At 45.2% G+C, this 23625-nt stretch overlaps 1 protein-coding gene across 11 annotated transcripts in view; it reads right to left on the bottom strand.

The window, feature by feature from the left end:
• Ak7 (adenylate kinase 7) overlaps positions 1–22776 on the bottom strand; it is a 57656-nt gene extending 34880 nt beyond the window's left edge. For 6 of the 11 annotated variants that reach the window (XM_087195533.1, XM_087195534.1, XM_087195537.1 and 3 more), the window contains exons 1-6: positions 22598–22776; positions 17121–17309; positions 12475–12583; positions 7112–7206; positions 6728–6757; positions 4130–4240 (exon numbers count right to left, since the gene is read on the bottom strand). In XM_087195533.1, coding sequence (XP_087051659.1) covers positions 4130–4240; positions 6728–6757; positions 7112–7206; positions 12475–12583; positions 17121–17309; positions 22598–22702 — 639 coding nt within the window. In that variant the 5' untranslated portion in view covers positions 22703–22776. The remainder of the gene's footprint in view (positions 1–4129; positions 4241–6727; positions 6758–7111; positions 7207–12474; positions 12584–17120; positions 17310–22597) is intronic. The other 5 variants (XM_021244531.2, XM_004836988.4, XM_004836989.4 and 2 more) reach the window with 1 other exon arrangement.
• Between the last annotated feature and the right edge of the window lie 849 nt (positions 22777–23625).

The raw sequence follows: 23625 nt of genomic DNA, 5'->3' as shown, positions 1-23625 counted from the left end.
TCTCATCTCCGATAAAGTGGTTAAGGAGGAAACTCGGTCCAACCTTGGTTGTTCTGGACCTTGGGCTTGTGAGACAGGCAGTGGAACCTCTGAGCTGAATCCCCGGTGCCCAACAAAACATTTAAAAATTTTAATGATGAATGGTTTTGTCTTGGGATGTTTTGAATTTCTTCCCTTCTAGAACCCTCTGGCTATGATTTGCACAAGATGTGAAGAACTAAGCGGGGGCAGGGGGTGGGGAGTAGGCTGGGTACAAGCACTTCCTCTTGTGCTTGAGTGAGTGGGTGCACACACGCTCACTGCTTGGGTTTTTTTTTTTTTTGACAGGGTCTCGAAATGCAGTTCAGGCTGGCCAGGCTGGCCTTGAACTCACAGCAATCCTCCTGCCTCAGCCTCCTGAGTGCTAGGATTACAAGTATGCACCACTACTCCCGGCTCACGCCCACTACTTATAGCAAGACTTGGGATGATGTCCACCCTGTGTCCTCTGCCTGGGGGGGCCAGTGACCTTGGAGAGAGGGAGGCAGAAGACTCCGGAGTGGCCATGCAGAGGACTGGGCCTCCAGTCAGGGAATTGCGGAACAGTTGCTTCTGGTGACTGACACAGGCAGTGAGGAGCAACAGGCAGGGAGGAATAAGAAGGCCATGACCAGTTGTCTTGCTCGGATTTTTGTGAAACCACGTCCCACATTTGAATCTCTTTTCTTTTGATTTTCTTTTCTTTGATCCACATTTGAATCTTTTTGGGCCCTGCACACCATGTTCTGGGGAAGACATTTATTTTTTCTTTAATGTGCTACTGTCATCAAAGAATGCAACCTGGGGATGCACATATTGAATATTTTAGGCTAATGAAGATTATATTTTTACTATGCCTTCCAATGGCTATTCTGTACTTGCTTGCAAGGAGGTAAACACAGTATACCTCAAAGTGATTGATTGTACACAGATATAAATAAAATATACACATAAAGTTGCAATTCCAATCTGCCATAATGCACAAACCTCGGTGTCTTTTATGAGTTAGGTCTTGTGGAACTGAGACAACATGAAGACTGTAAGGGCATCAGAAATTACTGGGGCTGGGCATGGTAGTGTGTGCTTGTATCTCAGCAATTGGAAGGCTGAGGCAGGAGGATTGCCACAAGTTCAAAACCAACCTGGGCTACATAGTGAGTTTAAGGCCAGCCTGAACTACATAGCGAGACCCTGTCTTTAAAAAAAAATCATAATTTGCTGATCATGTTTAATTCACTGGTTAAAAATATATTATCACACACACAACAGATTCAAGTGAATGAAAATCTAAAATGGAGAAATGTTGTCATCCTAATATCTTTATTATAAAAACATTAAACTTGTCCTTTACCCTAAAAGGAGTGCTGTTGCTACTGGCAAAAAATCAGACCCGAGGATCAAGGGAACAGACTAGAAGATGCAGAAACAACTCCAGACACACTCAGCCACCTCCTCTTTGACAAAGGAGCCAACCATCCTCACTGGAGGAAAGATAGCCTCTTTCATATATGGTGCTAGCAAAACTGGATTTCATCCTGCCAAAGATTAAACCTAGACCCCTATCTTTCACCATGCACTAAACTAAAATCGAAGTGGATCAAAGACCTAAATGTTAAGACAGAAACACTAAGTCTGCGGGAAGACAGAATAGGTAGAACTCTTGATGGCATTGCTGTACGCAAAGATTTTATGAACAAAACCTCAGTCGCATGTGAACTAGCACAAAGAACCAACAACCAGGACCTCATCTTATTAAAAAGCTTCTGCACTACAAGAGAAACCACCAACAGAGCTAAGAGACAACCCACAATGTAGGAAAACATTTTTTCCAGTTGTTCCTCAGAAAAAGGATTAATGTCTAGAATACATAAAGGACTCAAAAAAGTCAGACCCCCCCAAATTTAAAGACCCAATCCAAAAATGGGCATCTGAAATGAACAGACATTTCTCAGATGAAGAAATATAAATGGCAAATAAACATATGAAAAAATGTTCAAACACCATTGATCATTTAAGAAATGCAAATGAAAACAACGCTGAGATTTCATCTCACCCCAGAAAGAATGGCTGCTATCAAGAAATCAACCAATAACAAATGCTGGTGGGGCTGTGGGGAAAGAGGAATCCTGCTCCCCTGCTGGTGGGAGTGTAGACTGGTGCAACCACTGTGGAAATCAGTATGGAGATACCTCAAAAACTAAAACTAGAGGTTCCATTCCATTCAGCTATTTCCCTTCTTGGTATCTTCCCGAAGGAATTAAAAGCATCACACCACAGCGATATATGGACACCCATGTTTGAAAACACCTCAAATGGCCATCAACTGACAAATGGATAAAGAAGATATGGTTTTTTGTACAATGGAGTACTACTCTGCCATAAAGAAGGACAAGCTTGAGACATTTCTAGCTAACTGGATGTACCTAAAGACCATACTCTTAAGTGAGATAAATCAGACACATATGTTTAAATATCGCATTGTTTCTCTGGTGTGAGAAACCAAAAGTGGAAATAAGGACCAAAATGTATAATAGGTACTGGGAAATGGGAAGAAAGTGTTCAAATGAGAAGGGGAACAAGGGAGAGGAGAGGAAGAAAGGAAAGAAGGGACAAGAGAAAAAGAGATAATCAAAGGGAAAAGTGGAGACCAAGCTTTTGTAAATAAGGAAGAAGGGGAAGGTGATCAAAGGGAGGGGTGAATAGGAAATAAAGAAGCACGATATATCTTATACAGGTACAAATTTCCTATGATGGCTGCAACCATTATGTATGCCTAAAATGTACCAATGAAGGTTTTGCTTTTAAAAAGCTAAATAAATAAATGGAGTGCTGGGATTACAGGTGTGCACCACCATATCCGGCTTCAACAAATCATGAATTTTAACAAAAGAATATAACTACTGAATTCAAAACAGGAAGAAATGCAGGCCATCTAGTGTGGTCCCTTTATTTTGTGTTTCAATCCCAGAAGTTGTGGGCGGGGATGTAGCTCAGTGGTAGAGCGCCCCTGAGATATCTAGTCCCTGGGGATAGGTCCCAGACATGACCCCAAAGTTTAGTCCTAGGCTGAGGTAATGAGTTACTTAATGGATGGGAAATGATCTAGAATTCCTAATTCTCTCTTGTTTTCCTCGAATATTTTATATTCGCAGTGCTGTACTGTATCGCACAAGTCTTTTACAGTCCATAGTAACTTGGGAGGACAAAGTTCCTGTTGTAATATCCCCTGGGACCACTAGGTGTCACCCTGGAGCTTTTGTTGCACAACGCCAAGGTTGGTCTCGCTAATGGGAAAATAACAAGCATGGAACCCACGGGCTTCCGTGACTGGTGCCGCTTGGTATGAGTCGGCCTCTCCCACAATGCCCGCCTTGTCTGGGGACAGTGATGCGCTCTGTCACTGCTCAGGGCAGCCCAGACAAGACCGACGAGCTCGGGACAGTGCACAGAAAGCCTGATTGTGGGACCCCGTGCAGAGGAACCTCCGCAAGCCCCGTCTCCTGATTCGTACAATGAGGTTAATGTGCATTTCCCAGGGAAGAGAGGAAATGGGGACCCCTTCCTTCCCATCCCGGTTCTGAGTTATTTGCTTGTTCTGAGGATGCATGGAGCCCTTGGTCTGTGGGGAACAAGCTCAGCGGGGACCCCACACAGAGGGCAGTGCAGACCCCCCCTCCCCCCCGCCCCGACTCCTCAGGACAGGGCATCGAGGGGTGGCCCTGTGGATAGCAGTTTCCAGGAAACTAAACAAAGAGATTTTTCACATTTTAACATTATCATTGTTTTGGTTTTTTGAGACAGGGTCTCCCTATGTGGTTCAGGTTGTCTTGAACTCACTATGTAGCCCAGGCTGGCCTCCAACTGGCAGCAGTACTCCTGCCTCAGCCTCCCGATGATTGGGATTATAGGCGCATGGCACCACGTCTGGCCAAAGAGATGTTTAAAGAGTTTTAATGATGCAAGTGATGCTGGGAGCAGTCTGGGCCATAATACAAAAACCAGTCAACTACTTATTACCCTGACTAGGATGGAGTAAAAGTAGATGAGGAGCCAATGTACTCGGCCTTAGAGGACCTTCCCTCCCCAAACTGTCCTGTGACTCCACACTTACATTTTTTCCAAATTTGAGGACTGTTTTCTCAGCATTTATGTGGTCCAAGAAATTCGGATGATTCTTTCTTCTCCGGTAGTCTTCTTCAGTGAATGGGACCTCGGAGTCGTCCTGCGAGACACAGAAGGTGCAGCCCTGGTGGGCAGAGCTCCGAGAGACTTCTCAGCCTTCAGCAGTGGCCTGACACTGGGCGGGCGGGGGAGCTCCAGAGCCCTGCTCCCCAGGGGGGCGACTCAGGCTGAGGCGCATATTTCAAACCAATCAACAGACAGGGTTTCGGATATTCCCAACACACAACAATGCTAAGTGCCTGAGCTGGGGGAGATTTCACTACACGTGCATACCTGACTTGAAACGTACCCCATAAATATGTGTACTTGGTATGTGCGAGTTAAAAAATTAAAAAATATATGTCACTTTAAAGAACCATGGTGGATTAGCCCACTGTGAAGGTCTTGCATTCAATCCCGGGGTCTGAAACAAATTTTTAAAAGCCCCAAACAAATTTTAGAAAGCTATTGCCATGAGCGGGGGATTTAGCTCAGTGGTTTCGCCACCTGCTGTGCAAGTGCAAGGATCCTAGTTTGATCCCCAGTACCAAAAACAAAAAGCTACTGCCAATTTTATTTTGTGTTGTCTTTTGCAGTGCTGGGGATTGAGCCCAGGGCCTGTGCATGCTAAGCAAGCACTGTACTACTGCAGTACATCTCCAGTCCACTACTGGTTAATTAATTAATCAATTAATTAAGACAGGGTCTTGTAGTTCAGGCTGGCCTTGAACTCACTGTATAACTCAGGCTAGACTCAAAGTCACAGCAATTGTCCTGGCTCAGCCTCCTGGGTGGTGGGATTACAGGTGTGCGCCACCACACCTAGCTACTGCTTATTTTAATAAAAGATTTGGCTGTCCTGAAAATGTTTTAGCTAGTCAAAATTTGTAATTTAAATTCAATCTAAACAAAATTAAAAGTTTAAGTGTCTTTTTTATTTTGTAGAGAAAGTAGCAGGTTATCACTGTGAGTTCATAAAGCTGTTAGATAAACCATTTCTTAATCTTGAAATGTAGGCAGTTTAGTTTTTATTTTTGCAGAGCTGGGGATAGAACCGGGGCCTCACAGTGTCTGAGCACCCAAGTGGGTCACATGCTGGACTCTAACTCTATCTGGCTGTGATCTGTGATGATGACAGCCCATTGGTCTTTCTTGTTCTGGACTGTCTGGTTGAATCAGGGTCACCTCTGCTTTCCCGTCTTTATTCACCCATAAGGAGCCAGAACACTGGGGGCCAAGCCAGTTAGCTTATAAATAGGTAGCCACTGAGGCACAGGACCTAAAATGGAGCCAGGCTGGTCACTTTAGGAAGAAATCAGCACATACACACGGTTCAGGGTTCAAGCTGCCTGGCTCACCAAGCTCAGGAATGTAAAAGCAAATGTGGGAAGTGACCACTGCGTCTGACCTCCTGCTCCCTTTTGCTTTGACCTCCCTAATTACACAGCAAGAGTCCTGCCTGGCCGATACTGTGTGACTGGTGCGTGGCCCCTGTGGGCTCTGTTTATTTAAAGCATGGACATCCACACCCACATTCTATAGGCTAAGCCCACCCTGAGCTGTTATGGCCAGAGACCTGGCCCTACATACAAAAGACCCTGCATACAGAGCCCACTCAGCGACCCTTTTCAGGACCCTTCCTAACTATTGGGAACTTTCTCCCTTCTTATAATTCCAATAAACACTGCTCAGAACTACCTTCATTGTCCATGATTTTATTCTTCCACTTTGTGAGACACCCATCTAGTTTGGACAGTGACACATGCCTGTAATCCTAGCACTCTGGGAGGCTGAAGCAGAAGGGTGGCAAGTTCAAGCCCAGCAAGGGCAATTTAGTGACTTAGTGAGACCCTGTCTCAAAATTAAAAAAAAAAATTGAAAATGGGCCAGGTATATAGCTTGGTGCAAAGGCCAATCCCCAGTACCACCAAAATAAAAATAACTAACTAACTAACTAAATAAATAAAACCAGATGGGTAGTACAGAAAAACAAAACACAAATATTGATTCTCCTACTTACTAAAATTAATACAGATGAAAACATTCTATAATGATCACCCTTTTTTTATATCAGAACTAATTTTTATGTAGTTTTGTATCCATTCCATTTGACTCAGCTATTCCCCTTCTAGGTATCTTCCAGAAAGAATTAAAGACATCATATTACAATAATCCATGCATACCCATGTTTATAACAGCACAACTTGCAATAGCCAAATCTTGCAAGTGGCTCATATGTCCATCAACAGATGAGTGGGTAAAGAAAATGTATTTACACAGAGTGGAGTACTACTCTGACATAGAGAAGGATAAACTTGACTCATTTGTAGGAAAATGGATGCTCCTTGAGACCATAATGTTCAGTGAAATAAATCAGACACACAAGCATATATAGCACATGGTTTCTCATAAATAAGAAGCCCAAATTGTAAATAAAGAGCAAAATAAAAAATAATAGGAAGTAGGGAGATAGATCTTTCTCAAATGGGAAGGCGGTCAACAGGTGGAGAAGGAGGGTCGGGAGTGTAGCTCTGGTGTGAGTGCCTACCTGGCAAATGCAAGGTCCTGCATTAGATCCCTAGTACATAAAACAAAACAAAACAAGATGGAGAGGGGAGGGAGGGGAGGGAAAGGGGATGAAAAAAGGAATTAAGATGTGTTACGTATATGTGTCAACTCCCACAAGACATGCGAACATTATGTACTGCCAACACGGACTAATAAAGAAAATATGATTGTAAAGAGCCCCTCAGGGGCTCATACACATGGCCGGTCCTTGGCCACAGCACTGCGATCCTCCCGCATGCGTGGTTTAACGGGCAGCACTGCGAACTCTGCCGGATGTGCCCTCCCTGTAGACGTCCCCTCTGGGCACAGGTCCTGAGGTACCACGGGAGAAACGTTCCGTGAAGAAAGCTAATGCGCTACTTACAGGGTCCAGAGGTTTGGATCTTGCCCAAGTCATCACCGTGGAGACTAAAATAAACACCTTGCGCTTCCCAAAGTGGCTGACTTCTTCATTCAACGCTGTGAGGAGGAGAGCAGAGTGGTTATTTGGATCCGCGTGGACCTTGCTTTTGAAAGCATGTGTGCTGTTCGTTACCAGTGGCCCCCAGGTTCTTCTTCAAAGAGCAGCAGGGCGATGTCCCCTCGGGTGCTTTGATGGCCCTCCCTACTCCCTACCAGATCCTTCACGTCCTCCCTCTAGCTGCTGATGAAAAAGTGGTACTGTATTTACACACAATGGAGTACTACTCTGCCTTAAAGAAGGATAAACTAGAGTCATTTGTAGGCAAATGGATGCACCTTGAGACCATAAAGTTAAGTGAAATAAATCAAACACACACGTTTAAATGTCATATGGTTTCTCTTATATGTGAAACCCCAAGTATAAATAAAAAAAATGAAAGATAATAGGAAACAGGGAGATAGATCTTTTGCAAATGAGAGGGGATCCAGAGATGGAGGGAGGGAAGGAGGAGGGGGAAAGGGATGTAAAAAGAATTCCATGTGCTATGCACATGTACCAACTCCCCATGATGACTGTCACCATTGTGCGCTGCAAATGTGTGCTAATACAAAAGTCCCTTCCTACTTCCTGTCCTGTGACAATGAACTGTGAAGCCCATACTCTGGGGAGCGAGAGGTCCCCTAGATGAAAGGGTTTGAATGAGCTGTGGGAGAAGGCCGGGCCCTTAGCAAGCTCTGTAAGTTCCCCGGTGAGGCTGGGGAGTGGCAGGGACAGGACTGGGGGACCTGAGAGCCAGGGTGTCTGCACAAGGACATCTGGAGAGGAAGGCTCTGGGGGCGCAGATACAGGGGCGGGCAGTAGGCACAGGGTCGGTGCAAGGAGAAGCAGCACTGGGTGGGGTTAGCCATCCCCAGAGTTAATTTGTACAGAGGAGGCAATGGCACCTGACTGCAGGCCACCAGGGGTTTAGGTCAAGGTTTTAAGGTTCACTCGGGACCACGGTCAGGAGACCTTTCCTATGTTTCGGCCACGGCTGTCAGTTGATGACCTCCCTTCCCTCAGGATTTCCTGTTACCAGGGCTCCCACTGACCTGGAGGGCTGGTGACACGAATGGGGACAAGTCCAGGGCTTTACTGAACTCTCACTGCTATGAGGCAGATGCTACTATTATGTTTCAACAGAGGGGAAACTGAGGCACAGTTTGCCCAGAAACCTGGGGAGAGGGACTCGGTGGGGCACATAGTCCAACCCAGGCCACCTGCTGGCCATGCAGTGCCGCCCCCACTTGGCATCAGTCCAGCTGGATGGGGCTGGTAGAGACACTGAACCGCTGAGCGAAGCCCTCTTAGGACTTCCCGCAAGGCAGCCTGTACAGTGTAAGCCACTGTGGAGGGAGGTAGTCTGAGGTGACCCCTTTTCCAGTCTGGCTGGCTGGCAGGAGAGCAGCCAGTGCCCCAGGGACTGCAGGCTGCAGTGGGAAGACAGGAGGGTGGGAATGCTTGCTTTTTTTTTCTTCTCTTTGAGACATAGTCTCTCTCTGTAGTTCAGGCTGGCCTTGAACTCATTACATCTCCCAGGCTGCCCTTGAACTTGTGGCAATCCTCCTGCCTCACACTCCCGAGTGCCTGGCAGGAATGTCCATAAGGGGCTGGCAGGCAGAACAGATGCTGACAGGAAGCAGAGCGAGTATTTGCCGCCGTCCGGGTTGCCCACATTTAATGCACCGAACCTCGTAGCCTGAGTCTGACAAGTGAGTCTACTAAAGTACTCTGCATGTTGTGTGATCTTCCAGAAAAGAATGTGATCCATGCAGGGGTCCTTTCCCGGCCCGAGATGGGGTCATCGGGCCCAGTCTCAGCAGCCCGTGTGCACACTTTAACCCTGCTTCGAAGGTTGAGCCCAGTGTCTGTTTTTAGCCTAATGAAATTGTCTTTTCCATTTCATTTCACTTCTGCTCTGCTGCACTTCAGAGCAGCCTGTTTTGTAAATACCTGACACACTCCCAGCTCTCCGGCTGGGTTGTCCTTTTTGATTTAGGATGTTTATGACGGGCCCCAAATGGCCTGCTTGCTTCCCTTCTGGACACATCCCTTATCCCTGTGTGCAAATATCTTCTTCTCATTTCTAATAATTTGTTCCTTTCTCCTTTGCCACCTTGCCCTCTTTTCACAGTATCTATGAAAGGTAAGGCAGAAATGTTTTTCCTTTGAGACAGGGTCTCGCTATGTAGTTCAGACTGGCCTTGAACTCAATGGGTAGCCTAGGCTGGCCTCAAACGCTTGCCAGTCCTTCTGCCTCAGCCTCCCAAGGTAGAATTCAAAAGAATTTTTAAGTAATTCAATAAAAAATTATTAAAAAATAATATGAGCTGGCCATGGTGGCACACATGGGAGGCTGAGGCAGGAGGATCAAAAGTTTGAGCCCAGCCTGAGCAACTTAGAGATTTACAGAGACGATCTCAAAATAAAAAGAAATAAAAAGGCCTAGGGATGTAGATCTATGCAAAAGTCTTGGAGGCTGAGGCAGGAGGATCAAAAGTTTGCACCCAGCACGGGCAACTTAGCACTTTATTGAGATCCAGTCTCAAAATTTAAAAATAAAAGTAAAAAGGGTTGGGGATATCGCTCAGTGGAGCTGGGTTCAATTCCTAGTACCACAAAAACAAAAGCCAAACAGAACAACAGTAAAAACAAAAAAATCCAAAACCCCAAATATGAATTTAGTTAAAACCTTTCCTCCAAATAGAGGAGTGAAGTGTTTTTAATTCCATAAAGGTCTTTATCAGAGTGAAGAAGATAGCAGTAAAACATATTCTACATTTAAAGGTAATTGAAGGAAGTGCAACTTCAAAGTGGGAGAAATGATTAAATTCCTTGAAGGGCCATGGGGTGGTCCTAAGAAAGGGCCAGGTAATGGTCTGTGTCTGAAATCCACAATCAATAGTCTTTTTGTTTGTTTGTTTTTTGAGACAGGGTTTCACTGTGTAGTTCAGACTGGCCCTGAACTTACTATGTAGCCCAGGCTGGCTTTGAATTCATGGGGATCCTCCCGCCTCAGCCTCCCGAACGCTGGGATTATAGGCGTGCACCACCACACTGGCAAAAGGTAATTTTTGTAGGGTCTTTTGTTTGTCAAAGTGCTGGGGACCATGCCCAGGGTCACACACACACGCTGGGTGAGCACTTGACCTCAGTTACCCCCTGAGCCAGGTGCAGGCATCTTTACATATTAAGTTAAGGCTGGCTTAAAGGAAGCCAAAATGCAGGGAATTGTTGCTCTTTAAGTCCCACTTTGCTTTTTAATTTTCAAAACGTCTAGGTTGAATTTCAGAAAAAAATAAAAAATTTAAAGAAAGTTGTAAGCATGTGAAAAATCAATTTTCACAACTTGGCACAAATAAGTGCTCATTAAACAGCGGTGCCAATTATTTTAGGTTACATCATCTGTAAACATTTCCAAAGGGACAAATGCAGAAAGTTTTCTTCAGCCAAGTTCTGTTCCAAAAGATGACACAGTGTGTATATTTTGGATTTGTCCTACTGAATGAAATGTAGGCACAGAGTTCTAAATGAGGAATGTGAGCTGAAGTTTTCTGACAAAGCTACATCTACATTAAAGATACTGCAGACTGTGTGACCTTAGCTTAGTAGAATATGGTGATTTGGGAGAGACGGAATCAATGTTGTGGGTTGGGCTCTCTTAGGTCCTTTAATAGTCAATTCTCTTAACTTCTCTCTCTCTCTCTCTAAGACAAGGTCTTTCTATGTAGTTCAGGCTGGCCTTGAACTCACAGTGATTCTCCTGCCTCAGCCTCCTGAGTGCTGGGATTACAGGTCGATATTCTCATAAAGAATAGATAAGCTTCCCAGAATGTATCTCTAAGCTTAACAGGCTTCCGGTCACTACCAGCTTGAGAGCTAAGACAGCAGGGTGATGCTATAGCAGAGATTTCCGTACCTTGCTGTAGCTCACCTATCTCACCCTGTGATTGGTAAATGTACTGACTTGCTGTTTTCTTTTGTTGTGTGACTATAGAATGTCTCGTAACCTCTTCTGCAGTGAAACATGTCATCCAGGGAGATGCGAATCTATGTTCCTGGGCCATGTTCACCACATTTGACTCACAATGAACTATTTTCTTATTAAAAAGCAGAATCATTACAGGAATCATTACAGGTGCCTAAGCACCGAGGAATCCCACGCCCCCACACCCAGCACTCTTCTGTTTTCATTTCCTGATTACAGTGTGATCACTGGGGGTCTGTCCCATTTCTTTGAATTTAAACCAAGATACAGTTTTGTGGTACATCTAATTCAAGGGTCAGCAAAGTACTGCCTGCCTTTGTGAATAAAGATTTACAGGAACCCAATCTGTCCATTTCCATGCTATTTATGGCTACATTCCTCCCATAATGGCATATTCAATGGTTCACAAAGTCAAAGATATTTACTGACCTTACCCCTTTACATGAAAAGTTTGCTGACCCCTGAACTAATCCATCTAAAACAAACAAACAAACAAACAAACAAAAAATCAGTCACTGTGGGTCGGGGATTTAGCTCAGTGGTTCCAGCACCTGCCTTGCAAGCGCAAGGTCCGAAGTTCGATCCCCGGTACCAAAAAAAAAAAAAATAATAATAATAATCAGTCACTGAAATGCAAGGGGCTGTTTGTCTTTTTTTGGCTGTCCCAGTCTAAAATAATTATTCAAATTAGTTGACCCACTCTTTCCTCTGTTCCAGACTTAAAGAGGAGATGAATCACAAAATGAGCCAATTGCTAAACCCTCCCTTTTTCTCTTAGATCTGAGGTCCTTAGAGTTCACACATTCTTCAAAGCATTTTCAAAATGCAAGCATTCTCTACCCTCCACCTGGACCTTTGCCGCCAGGGAAAATTTAATGAAATGAATCCAATTCTTAAAGTTAGAACCTCTCAGGTCTTGAAGTCATATCACTGCACACAAATAGCGTACCTTACAGTTATAAGGTTTCAATAAGGGGCTGGGGTGCAGCTCTGTGTAGAGCTTTTGCCTTGCATGCATGAGGCCCTGGGTTTATTCCAGATCATGGCAAAAGAAGAAAAAAGTCAATTAAAAACAGTGTCCCAAGCCAGGCATGGCGGTGCATGCCTGTAATCCCAGTACTCGGGAGGCTGAGGCAGGAGGATCACCATGAGTTTGAAGCCAGCCTGGGCTACAATAGAGAGTTCAGTGTCAGCCTGAACTACAAAGGGAGACCCTGCCTCAAAAAACAAAACAACAACAAGAACAGCAACAACAAAAAAACCAGTGTGCCTGGAGATAAAAGCACACCCCACTGACCAGAGACAGCCCACATGGCTTCCTCCGCTTGCTTTGGGCTCTCGGTGATGTTATAAATAATCGTGTCACACTCCAGCAGGCGCAGGAGAAGGTCTGCTCGAGAGATGTTCTGGAAAGAAAAGCGACAGCCATTGGAGACGTGAAACTAACATGGTAACCTTAATATTTAGATACAGTGACAACTTCTCAATTAGACACACTACATGGAAGAGTCCCAGGGAAAACATTGGCAGAAAGATTTCTATTCAAAAGGAAATTTTGCCTCTCTTCTGTGTGTAGTTTTTTAATAACAAGGAAGTTTGTGAAAATAGATGATTGAAGGACTGGGAAAGGATGGTAGATAATATCTCTGCTTGCTGTGTAAATGCCAGGTCAGGAGGGAAGTTTCCCACACTGGGGGAAAGTGAGTGAGGCGCTGAGACTAACTCAAACTCCCTGCAAGATCAGTGGTGCAATTACATACCGTGAACCACTGAGAAGCGCTGATGGGTGATTCATTTGGATCATTTTGGAATCCACAAGATGAAATGAATGTGTTCTCTCTGCGGGTGTAAGGTACCTTATTACACTCTACACTTGGGAATGTTTTTGAAAGATGGGAACTTTTAATGTCTAAAAATGTAATGTTCTTACATCGCACAAAAGTCGCTTTGGGGATCACTGGGTTTTAACCAGTCACTCTTTGCCTTGAAGAGGCCAGTGCCTCTCCCACTGGGCCAGTCCCATGGTTGTGTACTGAAATAATCAGAAAGGGATCTCAGATTTCCAAACCAGGCTGTGTGCTTGTTGGAATTCCCATCATCCTGAGCATCTATGTTCCCCAGAGTTCCCTGACCACTTTCGATAAAGCATAACCTTTCAGATCCCACTTGGTATTGTTATCTTACTAAACAACTGGACTGCATAGCAAAGGCAAATGCATTCTTGTTCAATTCAATAGCACACACTAGCTTCTCCTGCTCTGTCCCCTCCTCCTCCTGGTACTGGGGATCGAACTCAGGACCTTGCACTTGTAAGGCAGGCGCAGTGCCACTGAGCTGAACCCCCAGCCCTCTCCTGCTCTGTCTTTAAGTCTTTTTGCATTCATCTGCATTGTAACAAAGTGCGAGAAACTGAGCAGCTTAACTCACAGGAATTTGTTGTCTCTGTTCTGGAGGCTAAAGGTCCAAGACTAAGGTGTCTGGAACTTTGGTTTCTTCCAAAGGGTGTGAGGGAGAATCTGTTCATCCCTCTGTGGTCCTTGGTGGTTGTGTTCCTTGGTTTGTAGAACGCATTATCTGATCTCTGATTTGATGTTCAAGTGCCATCCTCCCTGTATGCTGTGTCCAAATTTCCCCCCTTAAGAGGACACCAGTCACATTGGCCTACAGGCACGTCTTAATGACCTTTTATCTTGATTTCCTTATAAAGACCCTATCTCCAAATAAAGTTCTGAAGTATTATGGGCTAGAACATCAACATATTCTATTTTCAGAGAACAAATTTTATTTTTAATTTAAAAAATGGGTTTTTTTGAGACAAGATTTCACCCTGTAGTGCAAGCTGGCCCTGAACTCACTATGTAGCCCAGGCTGGCCTGGAACTTGTAGCAGTCCTCCTGTCTCGGCCTCCCCAGTGCTGGAATTAGAGGTGTGAGCCACCAGGACAAGCCTCTGAGGACACAATTTAATCCACTTAGTCAGGTCCTTTTGTGGGTTGAATGTTCAAGAAAGAAGATCCTCCGATGATGATAGAAACATCAATGTTTACTTTATCAGTAGCACAATAATGTGAGAGGACATTACCCTCCTGTTACCCCTGGGTTGGATTGAGATTGGGGAATGTCATATGGAGAAGGAAAGAACACTGGAGAACAGGAGGAGTCAAAACGTATGTTTTAGACTTGGTCCAAGAAAACAAAGAAAGAGCGTCTATGATTCTAGCCAGTAAGAGGAGATCATACACATTCATTAAATTATGGTCAGATCTGTTTAGGATGAAACAGGAACATTTTCAAGAACATCACTGTCCTGCCCACCCTGAGTGTCACATTCATGTACTCATCTGATAACAAACTTTTGTGGGTCTGCTTTTCACTCAGTGGATAGAGATAAAAATAAATAATATATCATATTTGATTTTAAGGCACAGTGTGTGTGTGTGTGCGTGTGTGTGTGTGTGTGTGTGTGTGTGTGTGTTTTGGAGAAAACTTTTAGCAAAATATTAGAGTCTGAACTAGACAAAGAAACAACTAAACATATATAAGGCCTCTATACAAATTAGAAAACAGTAACCTATTTTCATTCTGGGGCATAGTGTAGCCAGCAGAATAGGCTGCTGTACAGGCCCCACTCACTCCCTTAGCCAAGCACCTCCGATAGTACACAACCTGTGGACACTTACCCAGCAGCCCCAAATGTGGAACAGGCTATCACAGAGGTACATTTGATGTACAGTGAACTAGAGGGGAGATGTGATTATGTCTCATAGGAGTTGACATTGGAAGGGTAAACATGAGCTCACATGGCAGTGAGGATGCCCAAGAAATTGCAGGTGGTTTGCTAGGCCAAACAGATGCACCTTTCACAACATGGACAAACCTAATGCTTTCCATCCTCATCGCACCCTCCTCTTTTCTGCCACTCTTACTTCTTCCTCATGGCTCCCTGTAGGCCAGGCTGTAGCTGAACTGGGGACTTCTATTTCAGAGAACTCCATACATTTCCCTCAACCCACTTTCCTCCTGTATCTTCAGTAGATCACAGCCTGTTCAAGGAGGGCCATTGTAAGAATTTTGTCCTGCTGGAGGTGGCTCTAGGACTGAAGGATCTGAAGAGCTCAGGGGTCCTCAATCTGTTTGGCAGGAAGCAGTGTGAAGCATCATTTGCCTGGTTCAATAGACAAGACTGAGAATTGTCATCTGGCCCTTTCAGAGTGCTCAGGGTGCTACTGTATGCATCCTTCTGTTGTCACATTCATGGTTCTGCTGCAGAGTCCTTGCTGGGCTGGGAGCTTTATGTTCATCTCTGGGTACTTGGGGTGCTTAATGCACATTCACTGAGTCAAGCTGGTTGAACAGTAAGAGACTCAATGGCAATCTGAGCTAATGCAAAGGGCAACAAAAATGGAAAGGAGAGATGGGTGGAGGTGCCCATGACCCTGGGATGTGGGTGGCAAGGTAAATAAGGAGCCCGAAGCAATCCATGGTTTTCAGCTTCAGTAGAGGGTGAGTGCAGGATGAACTATACAATAATAATATTTTCAAGTTTTATTACCATTATTATTTTTATTTTTTAAAGTCAAGATCTTGCTTTGTAGTTCAGAATACTATCTTTGAACTCATTATTATGCCCATGGGCCGGGGATTTAGCTCAGTGGTTTCGTCACCTGCTGCGCAAGTGCAAGGATCCAAGTTTGATACCTGGTACCAAAAAAAAAAAAAAAAAAGAAATAGCATCAAGAATCATTATTATGCCCAGGCTAGCCTTGAACTTGAGGCAATCCTCCTGCCTCAGCCTCAAATGCTGGGGTTATAGCCATGTACCGCCATGGCTGGCTTATATTTTATTTTTAATTGACACAGAATTGTACAAATTTAAAGGGTAAGGAGTCACATCTTGAAGGACGAACAGGACTGGTGGGGTGAGGAAGGCAGAAGGAAGGCTGTTCTGGAGCATAATATAAGACGCTATATGGAAGGCCCAGAGAGAAGCAGGCTAGGTAGAGGAGTAGATGGGCCAAACTTTCCAGAGGGGTTTAAGTGCTTTGGCTGTTTAGAATTTTTCATGTGGAGGTGGCTTTCTTAATAAGACAGCAACATAATGGTATGCTGTTCCTGAGTGCTTTCCCCACCTTTTCTTTTGGTACTGAGGATTGAAACCAGAGGTGTTCCACCACTGAGTTACATCCCCAGCAATTTTTATTATTTAAAAAAATTTTGAGATTAGTGGGCTGGGGATTTAGCTCAGTGGCACCATGTCTGCTTTACAAGCACAAGGTCCTGAGTTTGATCCCTGGAAAAAAAACCTTTGTTCTTTAGATGGTCTTGCTAACTTGCCCAGGCTGGCCTGGACCTTGTGATCCTCCAGCCTTACCTTCTGGGTGTCTGGGATTATAAATGTGAGTGACCACATCTGGCTCCGGAGTGGCTTACTATCAAAGGATATTGCTCCTTCCTGGATGGTGCCATCATGGCCCAGAGTTGTCTTGGGTCATGCAGATAGATTTTTAAAGCACAGCATAGAGAAGAATTTTGTGAGTCTAGACATCAAAATTAGAACCATTTTTTTTTTAAAACAATGACTAATTTTGAATTCTTTGCTGTGGCCAAAATTTTTCCTCTTTTTCTTTGAGACAGGATCTCACTATGTAGTCCAGGCTGGCCTTAAACTCACTATGTCATCCAGGCTGGCCTCAAACACATGGCGATGCTCCTGCCTCACCCTCCTGAGCGCTGGGATTATAGGCATATGCCACCACGCCGGCCTTCAAAAGTTCAATGATTAATTTTTGTCACAGGAGAACAGCATGTCCCCAGCCCTGCCTTTGCTGCCATGTCTTCAGAAGAGACGGAATGAGAATCTAAGAGTGAAAACACACTATGAAGGTGCTAGAGTAGACAGGGACTCTTCCTTTTGTCCACTCCTAGCAAAGCCACCTGGACTTACCTTGTACATTTCTGTGGCAAAGTCTGGCTGGATGCTTTTGGGCTTGGATAGCGTGCCCACAATCTGGAATGTGCCTTCCTTCTGCTTGGCTGACAGGGTTTCTGGGGCAGTGGGCTTATTTTCATCTTCATCTTCCTCTTCTTCTGTGACTTCTTCAAGGGAAGCCCCAACTACAGAGCTGGCCAGGAACTGCAAGAAAACAGATTTCCCCAATACTAAGAACAAACAGAATAAGGGCAACCAATGAGTGATGATTCTAAAAATTACCCTTTACTGAGGGTTTGCGGAGTGCCACACAGGCAAAGCATTTAAGTCAGTCTAGTTCCCACACAATGTGAAGTGGGCACCATTACGGCTTCCCACGTTACAGACGAGCAACTTGGGCTCATTTAAGGATACTTCCTGCGGTAGCAAGGGGCAGAGCTGGGCTCCAGTGAGGACATTTGTCTTGTCCAATTGAAATACAGAAATTTGTATGACAGCATCCTGTAGGCATGCTTGCAAATCCACATTCACTGCTGCACAGTTCCCAATAGCCAAGATATGGAACCAGTCTAGGTGCCCATCAACAGACGAATGGAGAAAGAAAATGTGGCAGATATACACCATGGAGTATTTTTCAGCCACAAGGAAGAATGAAATTCTGTCATTTGCAAGAAAATGGATGGATCTGGAGACCATCATGTTGAGTGAACTACCCCAGACTCGGAAAGACAAATATCTCATGTTCTCCCTAATATGTGGAATCTGAAAAAAGAATAAGAAAGAAGATAAGAAAGTAGAAGGGAGATTATTACTGGACACGAAGAAGGGAATACTAGGAAGGGGGAAGAGGATTAGACAAAATACATTATATACATTGAACTTCCCCAAAGATAGCCAGATGTGGTGGTGCACGCCTGTGGTCCCAGCCCTTGAGAGGCTGAGGCAGGAGGATCACCAGGAGTTTGAGGCCAGCCTGGTCTACATAGTGAGTTCAAGGCCAGCATGAACTACATAGCAAGACCTTGTTTCAAAAAACTAAAAACCGAACCAAACCAAAACCAAAACAAATTATGAAACTCCTCAAAGATATGAAACAAGAGGGGGGGTGAGAATGTTCAGAGTGTGTTATGTGTATGTATGAATCTGCCACAATGAAACCCATTGAACTGTAAAACCAGTAAAAGAGAGAGTGGAAGGAACCCTGTAAGTCTGCAGCTACAGCTAAGGACCATAACTCTCAGGTTAAGCTGAGCAAGTCATGGTGCGTTGCCACCCCTCTGTCAACCTCAATAAACTGCTACAGGGAAAGAAAAGAACTGTACTGTGAACTGCTTAGGTGATTTAAATTTTCCTTTTCTTTTTGTAGTATTAGGGATTGAATCCAAGGCCTAGTGCTTGCTAGGCAAGCATTCTACCACTGAGCTCCATCCTTAGCCCAGTAATTCAAAATTTTCTAATAGCTGCATGAAAAAAACCCTGAAAAGAAACAGGTGAAATTAATTTAAATGATGTTTTTAAAATTTAATCCAACATATAAAAATTTTATCAATTTAATATGTACACAATATAAAAATTGTAAGGATAATTCACATTCTTCTTTTTATACTGTCTTTGAAATTCAGCATGTACTTACACTTAGAGAACTTCTGCATTTGGACTGGGAAACCTGGAGGTGACCAATGGCCACATGTGGCCAGAGGCTACTGCCCTGAATAACAGCCATGAAGTTAGCCAAGTATCTCTTCTTGTTTTTCCAAAAGCTAGCCTTGCAGGTAGCCAATCCAACATTTAAGAGTTCCATTTATATATAAGGAAAAATCATTTTATTTTACTTTATACATTAAACATGACATTAGTACACTTGGGAATGAAAATTAACCAAACAAAAAGTTCCACTTTTTTTTTAAAAAGATCATCCAAGTTAGCACGGACAGTTGTCAACTTCAATCTCTTGCTGAAAGACATTTTCCCCAAGTATATATATATTTTCATTGAAATCTCAAATATACATGCATATTCAATTTTACTATCCCATTGTTCAGATGGGCCAGCAATAAGAAACTTGCCCAAGTTTACAGGGGCAGGGGGGAGGGATAGAAGGGGCTTGGGGTGCCATTGCCCAGCTGGGTGGTACACTTGAAAACAAGATTTCTTTGATACGTTTCATACTCCTGCTCCCAGGTTGCTTGTATACATAACAGATTAATTACCTGGATATTCCCTCATTAATTAAAGACTAACCAGAAAGTTCTATTATTGAGAAGCTTTTAAAAAAGATCTCTGAATATCCAAAGGTTTTATTATAAAAATATTAGGTTGTAACACATAATCAGAGATCAAAACGGAGAAGGTGAGCAGTTAAAGTCTCTCTTGTCCCCCATTCCTGACCTCCAAATGTCACTTCCCTTGGGTACCCTGGCCAGTGGCTTCTGTAGAATCAGAATACAAACCAAACCAGGGTCACACTGCGACTGACTTTTGTGGGCCCCTTCTTCCATCAAAAAATTAGAAAAAATTATATTTTATGATCGCATGCTATAAAGCCAAACATAATCTTTGACACTTAAATTTCATTTGTTTTCTCCTGATCTTAAGAGAAACTAACAAGTTTTTGCAGCCCCCTAAATGTCTGGTGGGTGTGCAGGGTGCCTGCTGCCATGGCTTCGAGGGAAGTCAGCCCCGGAAGTTCTGCTTCCTGGCATCCGGCCACTCTGGTCTTGGAAACCACGCACCTTGTTCCACCTCAGAGTCTCTGCCCTTGCTGTGCCCCCTGGGAACTGCTTCCCTGGCTTGGTCCTTGTCCCTCCTGTCAGATGAATGTCAGCTCTCCTGAGAGCCCTTCCAGCCAGTGCCCTCTCCCCAGCTGTCATCACCCTCTCCGTCCTTCAGCGCACTTCGCACACACTGACATAGCGTGCTTACTTAACATGTTGCTTACTGTCTGGCTCCTTCCAGGAGAGCCAGGGTGCTTGAGGGCAGCAATCACTTCTTCTCTTATTTACTGTAGTTCTTTGTACTGAACACAGTGCCTGACATTTAATAGGCACTCACAGATGTGTGAATTCTGCTGTCCAGAGATGATAAGACTTTGCAGTTTCTTGTGTTTGAGACATTGTTTTGTGTATAGATGATCTATCATCTAGCTTCTGTAAATATCTGTATCTCTTTTTGAAAGACACAAGATAGCCTATACTTGTCCTTGAACCCAGGTCCCTGGGCATGCTCAGCACCTCTGCTAAGTAAGCTCTCTACCACTGAGCTATGTTTCCAGCCTGTATTTGTCTTTTTTTATTTTTGGAAGAGTAGGGGTTTGAGTCAGAGTCTCACTATGTAGTTCAGGCTGGACTTGAACTCACTACATAGCCCAGGCTGGCCTCAAGCTCGCAGAGAACCTCCTGTTTCAACCTCTCGAGGGCTGGGATTATAGATGTGGACCATCATCTTTGGCTTATGTACCTGTCTTTTCATGCATAGTATTTTTTTTTTTTGTACCAGGGATCGAATTTGGGACCTTGTGCTTATGAGGCAGGCGGTGGAACCACTGAGCTAAATCCTTGGCTGTACCTGTCTTTTTTAATGTTTCCTTTTTTGTTTTGTTTTGTTCTGTTTTGTTTTCTTGAGACAGGGTCTCACTATGTAGTCCAGGCTGGTCTTGAACTCACTATGTAGCCCAGGCTGGCCTCAAACTCTCCGCAATCCTTCTGCCTTGGGCTCCCAAGTGCTGGGATCACAGGTGTGCACCATTATGCCTAGCTTAATGCTCCTTTTCTTTTTTGGTGCTGGGGATCAAACTCAGGGCTTTACGCTTGTGACTTAGGCACGGGTGGCACCATTGAGTTAAATCCCCAGCTACTGCTCCCTTTCTTTAAAAATAACTTAGTTTTGTTTGTGCCCTTGTCCTTTCTTTCTTATATTTTTTGGCATTTTGGAAGATGTATCATTTGTTTTGAGTCCCATGCTCTGTGTGTATAAAATATGGATTATATATCACATACAGTTGTATAAAATATACAACTTTTTACATATAAATTATATAACCATCATCGACCAATGAACTTTAGATGGTGCACTGGGTTGAATAGCATCACCCTGCCCCAATTCCAGTCCTCCTGGAGCCTATAATGTGGCCTAATTTGGAAATAGGGTCATTGCAGATGCAGACAAGCGGAAATGAAATCATACTGGATTAGGGTGGGTCCTAAATTCATTCATGGAGTCCTACTAAGAAGAGGGGAAATAGTGCGGAAAGACAGCACAAAAGATCATGTGAAGGAGGAGGCCGGGTTAGATGGGTCTTTCAAGAGATGCCACAAACTGCTGGCAAATGCCAGAAGCCGGGGCGGAAAGTGGCACAGCTTCTATCCTCCAGGCTCCAGCAGGAACCAGCCTGGCTGTTACCTGGAATTTGGACTTTTGCCCTAAAGAACCATGGGCCCAGTGGCTTACACCTGTCATCTCAGCTATTCAGGAGGCTGAGACAGGAGGACTTCGAGTTTGAGGCCAGCCTGGGCAATTTAGCCAGACTCTGTCTCAAAAGAGAGAAGGAAGAGAGGGAAAGAGGGGAGAGGAGAGGAGAGGAGAGGAGAGAGAGAGAAGCTAGCTGGGGCTATAGCTGTAGCTCAGTGGTAGAGAGCTTATTTTGAATGTGGTTCAATCCCCAGGAGAACACACACACACACACACACACACACACACACACACACACACACACACGTGTGCGCATGCCACTGTGAAAGACTCAGTTGTGCTGTTTGAAGTCACCCGGGTCGGCTGTAGCGACTTCTTATCACGGCCCTTGGAGACCAGTACTTCAGGCACACACCGTAGCCGCGGCCTACTTCAGGCAGCTCCGCCTAGTTTCAAAGTGCGGTCAGGAGCCTCACTGAGCTCTTTCGGCTGAGGTAGATTCTGGGTCGCTCCTACCCAGGGGAAATGATACTATGGTCGTTTTCTTCGGATGCTTGAGCAACGAAGGATGAGGATCCCTGGGTTCTCCTTTGGGATATTTGCACGGTCGGTCCAGGGCTAAAGATGCAAGAGGGTGAGGATTTCACGGGACTCAGTGCCTGTGCACAAAAGACGCTCAGTAAAAGGGCTGGATGGATGAAAAACGCTGCGCGAGTGACAGCCATTGGATTTACTTTGTCATCCGTTGCCTGCTCCAGACGGGTGGCAGGGTGGAAAGAATTGGCTGGGGGGCGGGAGGCCTAGTCTGAAGGCCAGGCCCACCCTAACCCTTTCTGCGCTCTGGAGCACGGCCTTTCCCGCTTAGTCTGAGTTTCGCTACGTTAAAAGAGGAGGAACCAGGGCTGGATTCGCCATCTCCAAACACCAGGGAGCACTGGGTTGCGGAGCGGGGTCCGGGGACACTGGCGATGCCCAGGACTGGGAATTCCCTTAGGAAGCCTGGAACTGCGCCTCAAGGGGTGGCGGGCAGGAGGCAGTGCCTTGGAAGCTGAGGGCCGGGGTCCGACTGGAGCCTCGCTACTCACCTTCCCGATGTTTCCGCTGCTGTACGTGTCTAACAGGTTTATAAACACCCTCTGGCTCCGCAGAACTTTCTCTGTCCGTGCGGCCACTTCCTCCTTTTCAGCCATGACGGGAGCGGCGTTGGTTGCTAAGGTGACCCTGTCCCGTTGCTAAGGAGGCGGGGTCCCGGCCGTGGGAGGCGTGGCGCGGGAGGTGGGCGTGGCGCACCCGTCTGGGCGAGCCCCAAGCGCTGGGCGGGGCTGCCGGACAGGGGCGTGGCTAGGATTCAGGGCGGGGCTGCCGGACCGGGTAGAGACCCCGGGTCCAACGCGGGCCTTGCGCAGTCTGCTGCGTGGGCTCCAGTGAGCACTTTTCCATAAGGTGCTGCAAGCGTAGCCGGATCTCACTGCTCTGCTACCTGATGCGTGCCTCGGAGAGAATGCGTCTTCCATCGCTCCCAGGGGGTCATGTGATCTCCGTCCCCTTTCATCTCTTTTGTTGCAGAACTCTGGAAACACATCCCAGCGTCCACTCGATGAAAAGGCAGAGCCCCACGGCCCAGGCCTCTCCTGAGCAGAGGGAGGAGTTACTCAAGCTTCTGTGGGCCGGTGTTGAGCCCCGACCACTTGGCACTGTCAAGCAGTTGCCATGGTTTCGGGGCCCAGTACCCCGGAACACACCAGTGGTCCCGGCTATGCAGCCAGTCCACAGTGCTCCACGGGCTTAGCGGTCTCCTTGATGAGGAGTCCAGAAAGGCTTCTGCGTGGGTTGGGGGCCACCTCTGAGGCCTTCGGAAAGGGTACTTGCGCCCTAGATCCACTTGAAGTTCACAGAGGGATACAATTTAGTTTCTTGATCCTTTTTCCTGATGAGATTACTCATTTTTGCTGAAATAAACCAGCGAACTTAACAGCATTCGACTTTGTAGCACTGGGCCTCAAAGGCAGCGGGGGACTATCAATATATTCTGCAGTTATTCTGTTTGACTAGATTGAAATGTTTTAAAATATTAACTTGTTATATGTAAACATTTAACATATGCAGCTTTTTT

The sequence above is a fragment of the Heterocephalus glaber genome, unplaced genomic scaffold (assembly GCF_053883595.1).
Source record: "Heterocephalus glaber isolate CG9 unplaced genomic scaffold, H.glaber_assembly_v1.0 deba00001608, whole genome shotgun sequence".
In the NCBI taxonomy this organism is placed as follows: Eukaryota; Metazoa; Chordata; class Mammalia; order Rodentia; family Bathyergidae; genus Heterocephalus; species Heterocephalus glaber.
Note: the sequence above shows the minus strand (reverse complement) of the source record. Positions and strands in the feature narration are given on the sequence as shown.